Below are 13,074 nucleotides of genomic sequence, written 5' to 3' on the forward strand. Positions count from 1 at the left end.
CCTTCAGTTCAGTTCTGTTCTGACCTGTGAATAAACAAGAGCTGTTTGGAGAATCGCTGTGTCGTCTGATATGTTCACCCACAACTTAACAGAGGGTGTCTGCTGGGCTGAGAAACCATGATCACTACTGGGACCAGAAATCAAGACACAAGGGATGGGTTGAACTAGGAACACGATTTTATGTAAACTATATCTGAAGGGGGAACAAGAAGACCCAGAACCTCACTTAGCATTTCCCTTGGGTGAGCCAAACCTTGCCCTTTCCAAGGGCCATGACAAGACATGACCCCAAAGCCTGGGCCCCACCTTATGATCTATAAAATCATAGAGAGGCTATCCTGCTCCACCCTCACCAGTGCTTCCCAACTCTGGGCAGATGCCACAGGTGAGCCTCAGGAACGCTCCTTATCCTATCTAAGCCCTACAACCCAGAGCAGCTGGTCTCTGGAAATGCCCTTCACTTTCAAATGTGCCTAAGGCTGTTCACCTTGCCTCAGGGCCAGCCCACCCATGAGGCAGACTGAAGCAGTCACCTTAGGCAGCAGAAGTCCGTGGGGCTGTGCCCCTGTGGGCGCCACCCAACTGCAGAGGCTGCAGCTTCCAGCAAGATCTCATGAGAGTGCCACAAGTTCTTGTAGGATCTCACCAGAAGATCCAGCAAGATCTCGTGAGAGTGCCACAAGTTCTTGTGGGATCTCACCAGAAGATCCAGCAAGATCTCGTGAGAGTGCCACAAGTTCTTGTGGGATCTCACCAGAAGCCATCTTCGTGTGACCCCAGTAAGTGAGGCTTCGTGGGGGGGGGGGGGCCTCAGGCAGTGAAACAGGACCAGCCTTAACCTTTCCTTCGCTACCTTGACCCTGCAACAAAATTGGCAAGTTTAACAGCATCATCTCCTAAACACCAACGCCCCCTGAATCCAGAACAGAGTAGGTGAAAAAACCAGCTTGCCAGAATTCCTATTCTGCTCCAAAGCGATGATCAAACCCAAACTAGAGGGTGCGATTGGTGGGTGTAAGAAATGGCCCCAAGAGGCCCCGGGAATTTAGCCAAGGCTTATCCCAGCCGGCCACAGCAACACTCCCAGACACAGCAGGAGCCGACTTCTACTCCTGCGTCCTCAGCTCTCTGGAAGCCTATTAGAACACCATTAAAAAGCCAATAGCTTTATAGGTCAGCCAGTGAAAGCTCCTGCTTTCAGCCTGAGAGGTCACTAGTTCAGTTTCATCTCCTAGCATAGGATTTACCCGCGGATATGAGCACACTGATTTTCCCAATGGAGCAGCTGTAGAATTACTGGCCATACATGAGTTCTTATTGCAGCCAAAATGACCCAGCTGAAATTTATGAGAACTTGACCACACACACACACACACACACACACACACACACACACCCTGTTAAAAAAATATCACTTAGGCCTTACACTGAGGGAAGCATGTATGTGGGAACAGGCCCACAGTGGAAATGCCAGTAAGATGTAGGGGGGGGGGGGGAATCAAGTGGTAAATCACCAAGGTGACTAATTAGCTTTAAAGCACTCAAGCTGATTTCCTGCTCTGCGGATGGCACAATTTCAAGGACGTTCATGAGTCGGCGAAACAAGGACGTGGGCTTTAAGCTTACCCAATTTGCCCTAGATTATGAGTGGAACATTTTATATGGGACAGCTTCCTCCCCCCCCCCCCTTTCCTTTTTTAAATGACAAAGTGTTTGCTAAAAACAGGAATTGTCCCCACTGAACAGGGATGGCTGACATCGCTGCGTGATATTGCTTCAGCACTGAAATTTTAAAATAGTAACAGGTTTGTGTGCCGGGCTTTTCCCTAATGCGTAGACATCCATACAAATGAAAACAGCAACCTGCTCTTAGTGCCATTTTGACAATGCTGGCTCAGTTTAGAATCATCGCTCCAAATGGAGCATTGTAGATCTCTTTGGTGATCACTTGTAGCCAAGTAAGATTGTCTTCCATTAAAACGGTCTTTATAGATCATCTAGGTCACATCCACACCATAGATTTAAAGCACCCTTTTACCAGTTTAATTGCCATGGTTACCCACCACCACCCAAAAAGAAGAGGAAGAGAGAATCCTGGGAACTGTGGTTTATTAAGCATGTTGATGCTTGTTAGGAGACCCACTCATGGAGCTACAATTCCCAGCACCCTTAAGTAAACTATGTTTCTCAGGATCCTTTGACTGTTAAAGAGTGCTTAAAATGTATGGCACGGCTGTTGAGTTAGGCCAAGTGATTTTAAGGCACCTTCCCCTAAGTGCTGTTGGTGTAGTTGACCTTGCATCCCGACCTAACAACTTGCTTACTGGTACAGCAGCAGTCAAGATCTGGGCTTCAAATACTATTTTGAAACAGGTGAGATATACTGTATATACAGGCAGGATGGGAATGAGGGGAGGGAGGAAATGTTGGACACCCCGTGAATAATTATAACTGGGAGTTCAGTTTATCCCATGAAATATTCAGGAGTTACTTTGAGGGAGAAGAAAGAATGGTTATTTATTTAAGGGCTGGTATTAATATTTCAGTATTATCTCTTTTAAAACGCTATGCTGAATTAGTTGTTTAGCGTTAACTCTAAAAGGTGGCAGGCAAAACTTGGAGAGTACACCCTTCCGTTCTGATATATTTGAAAAAAACATCTAGAGGGTGGGGGTTCCCTCTCCCTTGTCCCAAGTTGCACCCCAACACTCCAATTAAGGAATATCATTGTGGTCACTAACCAAAGGCCTTTACCAAAATGCGTCATGGGCTTTGAAGACGATTGAACTCAGGACAAAAGGGAGAAACATGCTAAGGCCATATCCTCACCGTGATCAACTCCCACCCGGAAACCTATGTCCCCACTGTGGAAGAACATGTGGATCCAGAATTGGCCTCCACAGTCACTTACAGACTCACTGTTAAAATGAGTGATCACCAAAGGAGGAGGAGGAGGTCACTAACAGTGGTCACTAAAAGCTTTCTCATAAAAAAGAGACTTCGGATGCAGCCTTACACCCCCCAGGCAGCCAATGTGATGCCTTCCATTTGTGGTTGGACCACAATTCCCATCATCCCTGAGTATAGACCATGCTGCCGAGGATGATGGGAGTTTGAATCCGACAAGATATGGCAGGTGCCATATAGCTGTCCCCCTTCTATATCCACTTAGATGGAAGCCCCAATACTTCTGAGTGGTCATGTATTGTAACATCAGAATATGCCTGACCATCCCACACCTGTGTAATGTTTTGCACTTTGCTGATGTACGACCCACGTGGCAGCCATGCAGCTGTCTCTGTATTGGTCAGAGCGTGGGCTCTGAGCCTTTTAAGCAATCCAGTAACTCCATGGAATGCTTCTGCAAGAGAGTGGCACGTATCATATTTCATTTATCAGAGCAAGTAGGATGCGGGTGATTCCAATGAATCTGTTAGAGCTACAGTTTAAGGCCCCACCCCATGCAAGACCCTAATAAAAGGGTCATCTAGTCCAACCCTTGGCAATGCAAGAATCTTTGGCCCAATGTAGGGCTCAAACCCACAACCCGGAGATTCACAGTCTCATTCACACCAACTGAGCTATCATCCTTCATCTAATTTAATGACCTTGCCCAGGGCTGGGCTGTCCCACTTGGCCACCTTAGGCGAAACAGGAATTGTCTCCTCCCGCACTTCCCACTGCACCACCACTTCTGACACCGCTGCAGCCCAGCTCTCACCTTCTTATCTTCTTTGGCGATCACTTCTCCTCGAGTAAGATTGTCTTCCATAAACACAGTTTTAACAATAAGTCCATAAATGACTGTGGAGGCCAATTCTGGATCCACAAGTACTTCCACAGTGGGGACATTGGTTTCTGGGCAGGAGTTGGTCACGGTGTGGATTTGCCAAGTGTGCCTTCCTCTTAGCACGTTTCTCCCTTGTGTCCGGATATTCCGAACTTAAAAATGGAAAGCGTAATGCTGGTGGTCAACAAAAGAGGTTTAAAGACTGTCTCAAGGCAAATCTTAAAAAATCTAGTATAAACACTGACAACTGGGAAGCTCTCACCAAACTCAGCAGCAGCCAGGGCGCTCCTCAAAGCATTGCAGCTTGGCTTCTTCGCCCCAGAGGGTGGGGAGCCAAGCATCAACCTGGCACACAGGAATTCCCTGGCTCTTTCCAAACTCATTGGGAGCCCAGTGGTGGAGAAGACAAGCAGCAAGGCTGGGTACCAGAATGCCACCAGGATGGCAGCAGCAGTGGGGAAGGCAGAGATCCCTTTGACTCATGGACAAACTGGCTCTGACCTTCCCTAGGGCATCATCTGAACTTAGACCCGGAATCTCCTTTCAGTGCCGTGGTCTGGCATTGGAACATACAAGTAGTAATAAAAGAGGGAGCCTCTGAGCATGCACAAAGTGCCTTCCTCTCACCATTCCCCTTCACACATGAGATGAGGCACCTGGGTTTCTGATTCAGACAATGTGAGCTGAAGGCAGGCTTCAACCTTTCCTGTTTTGCCTCTTTTTAAAAACAAAATAAATGCTGACCTTCCTATCTTTATATCTGAATATAGCTTTAAAAATATCAAAAGTAAAGGCAAAGTCATAAGGTATCTGTGAAACTAATACAGGCATGTGTGTTCCACTCACTGCCCCTTGCATTATAAATGTGCTCAAAATCCTATTTCAGATTCTAATTTTAGTCGCAACCAGATATCACTCGAGCTTAATTTGCTATGGCTTTTACTAAGAAATGTTCCGTTTCACTTTAGGCCTCGAAACCTTGTTTTGTGGGTAGCCATAAAACATTTATGTATTCCTAGATTGTTCCTGTTCTCCTCCCTAATGCTCAAAGCACTTTTTGCTCCTAATAAGCCCTGTCTGAACATTTTCTCCGCTCCTTCCCTTCCTTCACTTTTAGGTGAGATGTTCTCTCATTGTAAGTGACCTTCCAATGTCTCTTATGGTGACTTCCTGCTCACCTTCATCAGAGAGAGAGGGGACTTGCAGGTGATGGGCAGTTTTTAGTTTACCCACCGTTAAATGTTGGCCCAGGGTGTTGCATGCAGCACCCTGGGCCAAGAGGGGAAGGGGCGGAGTTGAATGGGGTCCTCCTTACGGGTAGGATGGGACCCCTAGAGAGACAACCTTGGGGCCACCATCTTGTAGCCACGACTGCACTGCAGATAGCCATGGCACCAGAAGAAAGGGTTCAGCTGAAGATCTCAGAGCATCTGCAGGAACAAGCATTTGGGTACCTAAGACCTCTTGCATGCATAGCATGTGGTCTGCCACTTATCTCATGTTATGTGTAAGCCAACATTTCAAACAAGTAAGATCTCAAATAGAGCTCACTCATGAGAATTGGGGCCTCCTAACCCAATTCCTTTCCTCCCAGATTCCTTAAGCCAGGGTTGATCACCAGCAGCTCTGCTGTTGTCGTCAGACCACAACTCTCACCATTCCTCAGTGTTGCCAATCTTAGCTGGGGCTGGTGGAATTCCAGTCCAACCACATCAAGAGGGACACAGGTTCCTAACCCTTGCTTTAACCCTTGCATTGTCCCTTCACAGTTTAAACCACGGCACAGTATTATCATCATCCCACCCATCTGACTAGGTTGCCCCAGCCATTCTGGGTGCCATCCAAACAAATTAAAGCATCAAGCACGGTAAAACATCCAACACTAAAAAATTCCCTATACAGGCAGCAAGAGTCTTGTTAGCACAAGGATGGAAGAACGAGGAAATCTCAACGAAAGAACAGTGGCAAGAAAAATTTATGAGCTATGCAGAACTGGCTAAATTGACATACAAACTGAGGGAGAAGAAGGACAACTGTGACTTTAAGGAAGAATGGGAACTTTTTACAAATTATCTAAAACGACAACAAAATGAACTGGACTCCTTGGCAGGTTTTGAATAAACATACACAAATTTATGGGTTGATAACATGATAGATAGACAATGCAAGGATATGTGTAATTTTATAACATGCAGAGAAAAATATGTGCAGAGAAATCAGAGAGAGGAGCTGAGGGAAGTCCCTGGTGGGGGGGGGCAGAGGGATGGAAGGGGGGGAAATAATGTATGTGATTATATGATTTGATAATTTGTTATGCTGAAATTGCTTAATAAAAATATTTTTTTAAAAAAATTCCCTATACAGGGCTGCCTTCAGATGTCTTCTAAAAGGAGATAGTTGTTTACAGTATTTCCTTAACATCTGATGGGAGGGCGTTTCACAGGGCGGACGCAGTTTAAAACCATGGCTTGCAAATGTTAAAGGATCGTGAAGTGTGGGGAATTGGCTTAGATGGAGGAGCATGTGCTCTAAAACCAATTTCCTTCCTCACCGCAAGGTCTCTTTAAATGACACAAATAATGTCCCTTGCAGTTGAAGGAGCGGTGGTGTGAATCAGTTGCACATCTGCACGCTGGTGCACTTTACCTGCATTACTTTCAGTTAAATGCATGCTTGCAGGTGTGCATCTTTGCCCCACGGCTATTCTCCACATTCTGTTTCCCTGACTTGTGATTTGGATGACAAGCCGAAGTTGTTTAAGAATGAAAGCATGAACAGTACATTGCATTTATCCAATCTGAGCATGGTGTCTTATTATGCCCCCACCCCCACCCCTCTTTACCGCATTACTATCAAATAAGAGTGGGGGGGAGAGAGAGAGAGACATTTTGCGACTTAATGTTTTTAGTCATCTTTTCCGGGATAACTGTCAAGGAACTGACAATTCAGTCAAAGCTGTCAGATGAGTAATTGGATGAGCAGGGAGAGTGCAGGTGTCGGTACTAATTTGGTGATTTATTTACTTTTTATGAAGCCGGAGAATGGCATGACATAGTCCTTAACACATGCATGACGTGCTTTATTTTCAAGAAAGGAAATTAGGTTGATTTCATAATGTTAAAGCCGTTAACTATTGAGCAGCCTCTGTGAATGAGTTCAGGGAAGGAACACATTTCTCTTTTTTTTACAAGGAATGCATCCACTCAGAGTTCGAATCACAGTGTTTATCTCTTTGTTTGACTGAGTAGATTTCAGAGACTCCTAATAAAACACATTCTCTAAGAGAAAGTAAGCTTAATGATAACACAATGGTACCATATAAATCCACAGTGAGATTAAAGATCTAACCAGCATAAATTTCATATCATAACCCAGAGGCAAGGAACCTGTGGCTCTACAAGTTTTGTGGTACTCAAAGTCACTGTTAGAATTCCTGCTCCATGACTGCAGTCATGGGATTGTTGTCTATCACATGATGGTATATGTTTTGACTCCACAGAGTGGGAAGTGACAGAGACAGGATGTTTGTGTTACTGTGTTCCGTGAAGTGGGACTATTGTCCTTTGTTCTTTCTCTTTGCTGTCTGATGCTAGAGAGAGAGGGAGCCATATTGCAGTGCTCCATGTATGTTTATATGTAAATAAAGTAGATTAGCCAAAATGCTGAGTTGCTGAGGTCTGTTACGCAAGCTGCGAAGACTTTGCGGATCCCTAAGTGTGCCGGTGTCTGTTGGCATCAGTCGCTGTGATTTTCAGGCTGAAGAAAGCTTTTGAAGCTCCAGAACGATTGACCAGGAGGGAGAGAACATGCCAGTCGGGCATGTGTCTCTGCCAGGGTCCTACTCGAGTGTAGGACAAGCTCCTGACAGTCACATCAACCCCAGCCAGCATGACCTATGGCCAGAGATGATGGGCAGCATAGTCTAACAACAAGAACTAATCTGGAGGATACCACAACCACTGAGCCTCCATCATGTTTAGCAGAGAAGAAGTGTTTGGCAGTTGTTAAGTAGCCAGAAAGGAACACACCTGAGTTTTTACTATCGGTCACAAATGTGCCTTGTGGGTGCTGCTTGCTTTGGAGGAAACCGATGCTATTTTGAACAGTCACTCTGTGCCAGCTCAGCTTCTACATTTTATAAATATGTAGCAATCACACAACACCGTCGGACTCTGGGACACAGTTGTGTTGCGTTGGCTGCAGCTGATGGGAGCTGTAGTCCCGGTTAGCAAAGACTGCTGTATCAGAGTGGTACCTATTTATCTACTTGCATTTTGTGCTTTCAAACTGCTAGGTTGGCAGGAGCAGGGACCGAGCAATGGGAGCTCACCCCATCGTGGGGATTCGAACCGCTGACCTTCTGATTGGCAAGCCCTAGGCTCTGTGGTTTAACTCACAGTGCCACCCGCGTCCCTAGGGAGTCTCAAAGTGGCTAACAATCTCCTTTCCCTTCCTCCCCCGCAACAAACACTCTGTGAGGTGAGTGAGGCTGAGAGACTTCAGAGAAGTGTGACTAGCCCAAGGTCACCCAGCAGCTGCAGGTGGAGGAGCGGGGAAGCGAACCTGGTTCACCAGATTACGAGTCTACCACTCTTAACCCACTACACCAATTCTGGGATAGTCCACAACCACCCAAAGGAGTTCAGTCCACTGCCAAACAGCTCTTACAGTCAGAAAGTTTTTTCCATATGTTTAGTTGGGATCTCCTTTCTTTTAACTTGAAGGCATTGGTTCAAATCCTACCCTCCAGAGCAGGAGAAAACAAACATGTTCCCTCTTCTGTGTGACAGCCCTTGAGATAGTTGAAGGTGGCTATTATATCTCCTCCCAGTCTCTACTTTTTCAGGCTAAACATACCTAGCATATGACGTTGGAAGATTCAGGACATAGCAGCACATTGAGCAGTGGGATTTCCTCCCACAAGAGATGGCCACCCATTTGGATGGCTTAGAAAAAGGTTAGACAAATTCGCAAAAGGATAAATCAGTGCCACTAGTGACTGTGGTTATCCTACCTCCACTTTCAGAGCCTGTGTGCCTCCAAATGCCCTTTGCTGGAAATAGCAAATACAAGAGGGCTGTTGCAAATATGAGAGTGTCGTTTCTGCTTGCAGGTTTCGCATAGGTGTCAGGTTGGCCACTGGACAAGATGGACCTCTGACCTGATCCAGAAGTCTCTTCTGCTCCTATGTAAGGCTATGGCAGCTTGCTGTTTTGCAGTTCTGCCCTACATTTTTATTGACTGTTAACAGATCTGTTGGGTGCCATATGTATTGTGAATTCTTTCTGCAGCTCTTTGCTTAACAGTGAAAAAGCTTTTTATTTAATTGCCAGATCTGACAATCCAAACAAGAGTTTCAATGTCATGCTGATCCTTTTCCTGCCTTCTGCCTCATATAAATCATCAGTATTATGCAGTTCGGTTTGTGGATGCTTTTTAAACAATGTACATGGCTAAACAAGCTGCATTAATAATGAAGCTGCTGTAGATTAAAAAAAAAATATGTCAGGATTGGGGAAAAGAATCTCCGTGGTTTGAAGTGAGTTTGCAAACCATGGCTTGGAGGTTTGCGCTAACTTCAGAAACCTGATTTTGAAGTCACAGGAAACTATGGTCACAGAAACAGGAAACAGAGGGTGGAGTTTGAGTAAGAGGAGGGAGGTAAAGGATGCGTGTGATTCTCCAAACAATGGTCTGTAGAAGAGCCTCTGAAGTGAACCAGAGAGGGAGAGAGCAAGAACAGAATAAAGAATGTGTATTAATGCCAGAGGCCTTCATAACAGAGGTCATATGCTTCAGTAAGTCCCCTGAGTGCTAGCATTGTCACTGTAGCAACCTGTAGACACTGCCCTATGAAGCACAGGCATGCCTTATTGGACCTTTCCATGGCCCTTGTGCATCTTCATCCCCAACCAGGGACAGCAGTAACTGGTGATACCTTTTTGCATGCAGTGACTGTTGCCTGCTTCACACTAAACGGCATCCCTCAGTGCTCATGCACCGTGACATGTGAGGAAATAAGCATCATCCTTTGTCACAGGCTTTGTCTCATCAGTGCTTATTTGTCCCTAGATCCTGCAGCTAGAATAGCTCACAGCTCCCATAAATCCTTGTAGAGTTGGAAGAGACCCCGAGGGTCATCTAGTCCAACCCCCTGCGAGGCAGGCATCTCAGCTAAAGCATCCATGACAGATGGCCATCCAATCTTTGCTTAAAAACCTCCAAGGAAGGAGAGTTTGCAACCTCCTGGAGCAGACCGTTCCACTGTCGAAAAGCTCTTACTGTCAGAAAGTTTTCCCTGATGTTTAGTCGGAATCTCCTTTCTTGTCAATTGAAGCCAACAAATTCACCTAAGCCCCACTCACACAGCTTTTGTGGTTAGGAAAGTGATGTGAAAATGCACCAGAAAGTGTGTCGGTGAGCTAACGATTAACAGGAAGACATAACCACCTAGCAGAACAAAAGCTCAACAGACAATGTCTAACCTCCGCAGAAGCATTGTGCAAGTAAGTCAGGCCGAATGCTTCAAAAGTAAGTCATCTGAGGGAGCCCAGAGTGAGGTTAATAAAGGCTATTGCCCTTCCTCATCCTCATCCTCATCCACCTTGCCTATTTGTCTAGAATGGGTAACTTCATGATAAGGTTTTGCCTACAAATGAGAAGCCCTGAGTTCAAATTCTTTTTCAGCCATGAAGCTCACAGGGCTTCCCCTTGAAGGGGAAGGATGGGCTATCAGAGCAATAAACATATTATTTTAAATCATCCCTATTGTGCACTTGCTGTTGCCTGATTCTATACTAATGTGCTTTGAAGGAAGTTTAGCTGGCTTAATGGGATGTGCTCCTTGCAGCACATGGCAAGAAGCACAACTGACCTCAGTGGGATTTGTTTTCTAGTAAACATGGAGAGAACCAGGCTGCACATCCCATAGGGGGTGGGTACACATGTACCAGCAGGTACCTGAGCCTGCCCTCCAGTGGGTTGGACTAGATGACCCTCACAGTCCCTTCCAGCTCTACAGATCTATGATTCTAGGCTGCATCAACAGAAGTCAAGGGAAATAACAGACCATTGGTCAGGCCACAACTGGAGTACTGTGTCCAGTTCTGTGCACCACAATTTAAAAAGGATATTGACAAGCTGGAACGTGTGCAGAGGAGGACGACCAGGATAATCAAGGGTGTGGAAACCAAGCCTTATGAGGAATGGTTGAGGGAGCTGGACATGTTTAGCCTGGGGAAAGGGAGATCAAGAATTGATATGATAGCCATGTCAAATACAGTGGTACCTCGGGTTAAGAACTTAATTCATTCTGGAGGTCATTCTTAACCTGGAACTGTTCTTAACCTGAAGTGCCACTGTAGCTAATGGGGCCTCCTGCTGCCGCAGCACGATTTCTGTTCTCATCCTGAAGCAAAGTTCTTAACCCGAGGTGCTATTTCTGGGTTAGCGGAGTCTGTAACCTGAAGTGTCTGTAACCTGAAGCGTCTGTAACCTGAGGTACCACTATAGCTAAAGAGGGAAGATGGGGAGCAAGTTTGTTTTCTCCTGCTCCGGAGGCCAGGACCCCAACCAATGGATTCAAGTTACAAGTGGGAAGAATTATATATAAATTCAATAAACAACAACAAGAGGGAAGATTCCTAGTCCATCTCGGGAAGAACTTTCTGACAGTAAAGCTCCGAAGGTGATGGACCCTCCTCCCTTGGAGATGTCTAAGCAGAAATCGGATGGCCACCTGTCGTGTACAACCTGGCTGAGATGCCTGCCTCGCAGGGGGTTGGACTAGATGACCCTCGGGACCCCTCTACAAGTCTGTGACAGCAAGGAAAGCGTGATGCAAACTGGAGAAAGAGAAGCGTGGTCCAGAATGCAGAAAGACAAGCGTGATCCAGAATGCAGAAAGACGAGCTTGATCCAGAATGTGATCCACAGCGGCGGAGGCAGCAGCAGCCGTGGGCTCCAGTGGCGTAGCGTGGGGGGTGCAGGGGGGCGGCCGCACCGAGCGCAACATCTTGGGGTTAGGGTTAGGGGGCGCAAATCCACGGGTTAGGGGGCGCAAATTACTTGCCTTGCCCCGGGTGCTGACAACCCACGCTACGCCACTGGTGGGCTCGTCCTCCCGCCCTCCGCTTCGGCGGGGGCTCCTCCGGCCGCGCAGCGTGGGGCTGCACATGGCTCCCCTTCCACTACTACGGCGGCACATGCTTCTTCCGCGCCAGGCGCCCGGGCTCCTCCTCCCCGCTCCTTCGGCGGCTCCACGCGTTACGCGCCGGCTCACTCCCCGCTCGGCACGCCTCGCCCGGTGGACGCGGGGAGAAGGCGCGGAGCATCAGTTTTCCGGCCCGTAGAGAGAGCTATCCCTAACTTGCAGCGGGGCGTGTGTGTGTGTGGAGGAGAAGGCGAGGAGGAGGGCAGAGGAGGAGGAGGAGGAGGAAGGCGGGGGAGGCGGGCAGCCTTTTTTGGGGAGGCGGCGAGGAGCTCCCCCACTTGCGAATAAGACCCGCGCCGCGCCGCCGGAGGAGACTTCCTTCGCCGGGCAGGAATGGCCAAGCCGGAGCACGTGAAATAAACAAGCGGCTCCCGGAGGCTTTTCCGTCCGAGAGGCCAACATGATTCCGCCCAGCGACGCGACACAAGTCAGCCCGGAGGACGTGGAGAAGGAGCGCGACCCGGAGAGCCCCGAGCAGCCGCCTTCGCCTGCCTCCACCACCAGCCAGGAATCCAAGGTCGGTCCCGCTCGCTCCCATCCGTGGATCCCTATTCGGAGAGGGGATCGATCTCTCTCCACGGCCAGGCGCGCTTACGTGCCCGTCCTCCTTTTGCGCCTGCAAAAATGTCTTTGAGATGGGATCTCGCCATTCACCTGGCGGAGCTGGGAAAGAACGGGGGACGGGGGGGGGGGGTACCTGGCTGGCTTTAGGAATTAGTTTGCTTATTGCATTTATTTTCTGGAGGGAGAGGTTTCGAAGCACTCTGCAGACCATTCCTCTGTTTGGCACTCCGGTTGCTCTGGCATCACGTGTTGATCCTCATGAAATAGACTGTGACAGATTTATTATAGGAAAGTTGCCTGTGTGTGTGTATGTTAAAAAATGTCTTTCCAGGAACTTTGCCATTCAGCTGATAAATAGGTCAGTAGCTGAAGTCTAGCTGAAGAGCTGCTATTGTAGGGGAAGAACTGCCATCCATAATAATAGTAGTAATTTTATTATCTGGTACCCCACCCATCTGAGTGGGTTGCCCCAGCCACTCTGGGCGGCTTCCAACATATATAAAGAGCA

General features: G+C 47.5%; 1 protein-coding gene across 1 annotated transcript in view; it reads left to right on the forward strand.

Annotated features, from left to right (window-relative positions):
* Nucleotides 1-11,934: 11,934 nt before the first annotated feature.
* Nucleotides 11,935-13,074, forward strand: part of STAC (SH3 and cysteine rich domain) — a 77,119-nt gene continuing 75,979 nt past the window's right edge. The window contains exon 1 of the mRNA XM_077916475.1: nucleotides 11,935-12,519. Within this exon, the coding sequence (XP_077772601.1) occupies nucleotides 12,403-12,519 (117 nt within the window). The 5' untranslated portion in view covers nucleotides 11,935-12,402. The remainder of the gene's footprint in view (nucleotides 12,520-13,074) is intronic.

This window comes from Podarcis muralis, chromosome 12 (genome assembly GCF_964188315.1).
Source record: "Podarcis muralis chromosome 12, rPodMur119.hap1.1, whole genome shotgun sequence".
In the NCBI taxonomy this organism is placed as follows: Eukaryota; Metazoa; Chordata; class Lepidosauria; order Squamata; family Lacertidae; genus Podarcis; species Podarcis muralis.